At 38.9% G+C, this 5273-nt stretch overlaps 1 protein-coding gene across 1 annotated transcript; it reads left to right on the top strand.

Annotated features, from left to right (window-relative positions):
- The first annotated feature begins 272 nt into the window (after nt 1-272).
- LOC141161023 (uncharacterized) lies at nt 273-4694 on the top strand. The gene is made up of 4 exons (XM_073645844.1): nt 273-748; nt 865-1079; nt 1481-2779; nt 4618-4694. Exons 2-4 carry the CDS (start codon nt 884-886, stop codon nt 4692-4694), a joined length of 1572 nt encoding a protein of 523 aa, XP_073501945.1. The 5' UTR covers nt 273-748; nt 865-883.
- Nucleotides 4695-5273: the final 579 nt, after the last annotated feature.

Raw genomic sequence — 5273 nt, 5'->3', positions numbered from 1 at the left:
GTTCAACTTGGCATTTGTAAGGAGCAGTAATACAGCCATGAGTCCTGAGTGCTGTAAGCAGGCAATTGTAATGGAGGGAAATGATTAAGAAACACTACCATGTGCCTTGGACACTACTCTTTTTCTACAGTCAATAAGCAATAGCTAAGTTGAACCTCTATTGAAGAACATATGGGAAGATCTATACCTATTGATTTAACACTAGAACTACTGATGGAGTCATTTTGACTCCTTTCGTTTTTTATTTCTCTTCTGTGACTACATTTTTCAGAATTCCGGCTTGAAACTCGGTGACTTTTCCTCAAATATGATGTGAAAAAAGATTTTGTGAGAATAAATAATTTTGGTGAAAAATTTGCGTGTTTTTTTCAAAATTTACCAAGAACTACTGAAGGGAGTCATTTTGACTCCCTACTATATTTTGAGGTCCTTTTGTCACTAAATGTTGCTATAAAGTTTTGTGCATAATTTTTTCACTCTGTCTTATTTACCCTGATGTTCATATAGATGTAGTTCAATTTACATGTCAACTTTTCACATTTTCCTTGTGTTTTACCTGCTTGTATTACTGTGTAATGCTGAACAAAATAGCTTGTTTACTCTAGGCTCTTATCTTATGCTAATGAAGGGTGGTGTTTTTCTAAGGTCCTAGCAGGAGACAGTATTCTGGATAGTAACTTTACTTTCAGTTCAGCTGAAGAGACAAAGAGAACAGACGCAGACATACGAGCTCTGAAGACTCATACAGGTATGAATTGTTATGAAATAGTTTAGCTGTCTGTCAACTGATTCAGCCCACCTACTTTTGAAGGTGGCAGAACAGTTATTATTTCTTTTAGTTTTCATTTCATTTCTATTTTTCAGCAGGGAACTATATAGAATTATGGAATTTGTGAGGAATATGGAGAGAAGACGTTTGATAAAGCCTCAGGATATCCTGGCTACTTTGCAATCCATACCGGAGGATGAATCGGAATCCGAATTGCAGGAACATGTATTTGATTCTGACAGTGATGAAGATTTCATTCCTCAGAACATATCAAGTGAATCTGAAGACTCAGAAGGAACAAATCCAGAAGGTAAGTAGTTATGTGTATTTATTTGTTCTTCCACACACTGAGTTAGGGCCTGTGCACACTAGCAGAATTCTGGCTGAATAGCCATCTGGATATTCTTGCCGCAATACAGGCCGTACCTGCCCGCTCATGCCTGAAGCTCCGCTCCGAACCCCGGGCTGGAGCCGCTGTCAGGGACAGAGCAGCGCTTGCTTACGCGCGAGCACGGCTCCGTCCCAGACAGCGGCTCCAGCCCGGGGTTCGGAGCGGAGCTTCAGGTATGAAACTCCGCTCTGTACCTGAGCGGGCAGGTACGGGCCGGATTGTGGTGAGAATATCCGGTCGGATATTCCGCCGCTAATCCAGCCAGTGTGCACGGACCCTTACAAAACAAAAATTCTAAATATTCATCAACTTTTTTACAGATATTCCAAGCACATCAACTGGGGATCGGGCTCATGCAGTTATGTTGCCTCGTGACCATCCTCCTGGTCGTGGACAGAAAAAATCAGCAAAACGTCCCAGAAATGAAAGAACAACAGATAACGATGGCGGCGAAGGTAATGCAACAACAAACACCAGAGAAGGCGAATCTGAAGGAATACTAGTTTCAGCGGATGGTATTCAATGGAAACCTGTTGAAATTGGAGAACACTTGCCTGGTAGGCGTGACAGCCAAAATATTCTTCGAGAAGCACCTGGCCCTACAGGATACGCCAGAAGAAATATCATTATCGATAGTCCTTTGAGCGCATGGCGTTTATTTTTTGATTCATATATATTGACACATATAAAGAACTGTACGCTTGCAGAAGCATGCAGGAACAATAATTTACAGTTTACTCTATCTGATGAGGAGCTAGATGCATTCATTGCGATATTCTATGCTCGTGGAATATCTGGCACGAACCGTCACTCGATTAGCAGTATTTGGTGTAATGACTGGGGAATACCGTTTTGCAAAGCGACAATGTCTAGGGACCGCTTTGTTGAAATTATGAGGTTTCTCAGATTTGATGAGAAATCTACTCGATCGGAGAGACTGCAAACGGACAAGTTTGCTCTATTTTCTACTGTGTGGGACAGGTTTATTGAAAATTGTATTGCGTGTTACAAACCTGGCCCATACATAACGGTGGATGAGCAACTTTTCCCAAGCAAAACTAGGTGTCCATTCACGCAGTACATGCCTTCCAAACCAGATAAATATGGCCACAAATATTGGCTAGCTGTTGATAAGAGGAGCAAATATCTGGCAAATGGCTTCCTTTATCTAGGCAAAGATGACACACGCCGTGCTGAGGACCGTTTAGCTGACCATGTGGTATTGAAGTTATTGGACCCGTTTTTGAAAAAAGGTCGCAATGTTACAACCGATAATTATTTTACAAAATATGGAGTAGATGTAGTGGATCAGATGGCACGAAAATATACCACACGAACATGCACAAGGAGATGGCCTGTTCATGCATTTGAAAATGCCTTAGACTTTGCGGGTATAAATGCATGGATAATATTCAAGGAGATTACCCACCAAAAAATGTCACGCAAGGCATTTTTGCAAACGCTTGTGAGAGAGTTGAGTGGTCCTTATGTCACAGATAGGGAAAAGGGTTCCACGTCCCAAGTTTCTACACGCTCAGAAGTGATGGTTCAAACAAAATTTTGCCAGATCAAAGAAAAGTGCAAGAAAAATAGATCTGTCGGAAATTGTAAGACTTGTGGTAAGTCTTTGTGTGGGCAATGTACTGCCATAAATCAAAGGCAATGCCTAAAATGCGAAACACCAAATGTTTAGAAGGTGAATTCTGCGCCATATTTTCATTTTTATGCTCCTCCACCTACATTTTCTCTGCTTTTTGTTCTTCAGTTGTTGTTTATATGTGTGCACTTGAATAAAAAAAAATGTTTGAAAAACGTCTATTATAATTATTGTTATTTTCTGTAGAAAAATAAGAAAAGCAGAAAAAAAACAATCAAAAGCATTACTGTTGGATCTCACAATAATAATACATTACAAAAAATATAATTATTAATAAATAACCACAAATGAAACTCTAAAAATAAACGAAAACAAGCAAGGAGTCAAAATGACTCCTTTCAGTAGTTCTAGGCGGGGTCACGAGTCCAGTAGTCCTAGTGTTAAAAACCTAAAAAAGATACAAAAAAAAAGTTGAAAGGAAAAATGTCATTCTGTATCATGTACAGTATTCTATCTGGATCCCATTTACAAAATGAGAAATATTCCAGACCAGACCTGCGAATTCTGGAGAAAGCCTTATTTCAAACTGTATAGTCTACTGAATGCAAACCTTTGACAGTAATGCCCTCTACTGGCTAACATGAAAACTGAGCAGCTATGAAACATTGTTATCAGGTTTAGTGTTCATATAGTTATAGATTTGTTTTCTCCTTTTAACCATCTGTTCATCTTGCCATCACTTCCACACTTATATTTCAGCTCTAAGACTTGGCTTATAACTCTCACCGATGCATAAATATAATAGTTGTTTTTTTTCACACTATTAGTCAGTGGTCAGTGGTCTCTCTGGCTGTTGGAAAACTACAGCTCCCAGCATGCCCTGACAGTCTATACAGCTATCCACCCATTGTCTTGTCTTACTTTATGGATATAAGATGCTGGGTGACAACCACTGATAGCAGCCATTACAGTGCAATTACAAAGGTTGTCAGCAAGCATTCTTCAGGCTCTGTATTTTATATGATTCTATTCTTCCCTCTGCTCTCATTCATGTTCTTACTTTGTGTGATTTCACTGTAGCTCTGCCATTCTCTTTCTTACCCATGTGCTAGAAGAAATTACTGAAGTACCTGGGGTACTGTAGAAATAGTGAAATTCATTGATGCTATTACTATTTTTAGCAAATGAAACATACTTTTTCTAAATAGGAAAGTTACAAAAACAAAGACCATAAGAATTCATCTTTAATTATAAATACAATAATATACAGTGGGTACAGAAAGTATTCAGACCCATTTAAATTTTTCACTCTTTGTTTCATTGCAGCCATTTGGTAAATTCTAAAAAGTAAATTTTTTTCTCATTAAAGTACACTCTGCATCCCATCTTGACACAATTCTGACTCTGTGCTCCTTGGGCAGTTCCTTTGAGCTCATGATTCTCATTTGGTCTGACATGCACTGTGAGCTGTGAGGTCTTATATAGACACGTGTGTGCCTTTCCAAATCAAGTCCTATCAGTTTAATTAAACACAGCTGGACTCCAATGAAGGAGTAGAACCATCTCAAGGAGGATCACAAGGAAATGGACAGCATGTGACTTAAATATGAGTGTCTGAGCAAAGGATCTGAATTCTTATGACGATGTGATATGTCAGTTTTTCTTTTTTAACAAATTTGCAAAAATTTCTACATTTCTGTTTTTTTCAGTCAAGATGGGGTGCAGAGTGTACTTTAAGGAGAAAAAAATGAACTTTTTAGAATTTACCAAATGGCTGCAATGAAACAAAGAGTGAAAAATTTAAAGGGGTCTGAATACTTTCCATACCCACTGCAGATTGTAATGCTTCTGTTTCTACAGCTATGCAAAATTCCATATCAATGGCACAGACATCAAAAAATGACTACCTGCAGCCTTCCTATCGTGGTCATGTCTAAATGAGAGTTTTTAACATATTCATGTTAATAAAATATTCTTCAAGAAAAAAATAGGAAACTTCTACACTAGAGGTCATAAAATTAAGCTTAAGTATATAATTTATTGTAAAACAAAAAAAGTAATTTGAAAGCGTGAGAAATAGTAAAAAAAAATCAGAATAAACAGAAGGAAATATAAGTTGCTGTTAAAATGGATTTGAAGAGAGAGTTCTAAAATGCAACATTGACCAATGTAAAATAATAAAAGAAAGCAGCATTCGGTCAACTTTTGGATCTTTGCCATTCCAGCAGTGATGTCGACACTATGTCTGTGGGGGCTTGCAAAACTCGTATGAGGGAAGTGCGAGCGCTGCAGCCCATGAGTGGCCGCTGACAAGCTGCAGTGCTCATGTGACATAATGTTATGATAGCTGTGGAGACACAAGGGTCAGTGGGTGCTCTCGTCCGCTGGCCCGGCTGCCTTTAGAAAGACCACATGTATCAAGGCTCATCCCACTGAACGCTCGCACTCCTTCCCCGTGGGCAGAATACTTCTCAGACAACACTGGGTGAGGGTAAGACAGTGTGGCAATACTTTAT

The sequence above is a fragment of the Phyllobates terribilis genome, unplaced genomic scaffold (genome assembly GCF_046119375.1).
Source record: "Phyllobates terribilis strain yellow unplaced genomic scaffold, ASM4611937v1 Scaffold_1__5_contigs__length_1240528914, whole genome shotgun sequence".
Taxonomy (NCBI): domain Eukaryota; kingdom Metazoa; phylum Chordata; class Amphibia; order Anura; family Dendrobatidae; genus Phyllobates; species Phyllobates terribilis.
The sequence above is the reverse complement of the archived record's forward strand: the minus strand, read 5'-3'. Positions and strand labels throughout refer to the sequence as shown.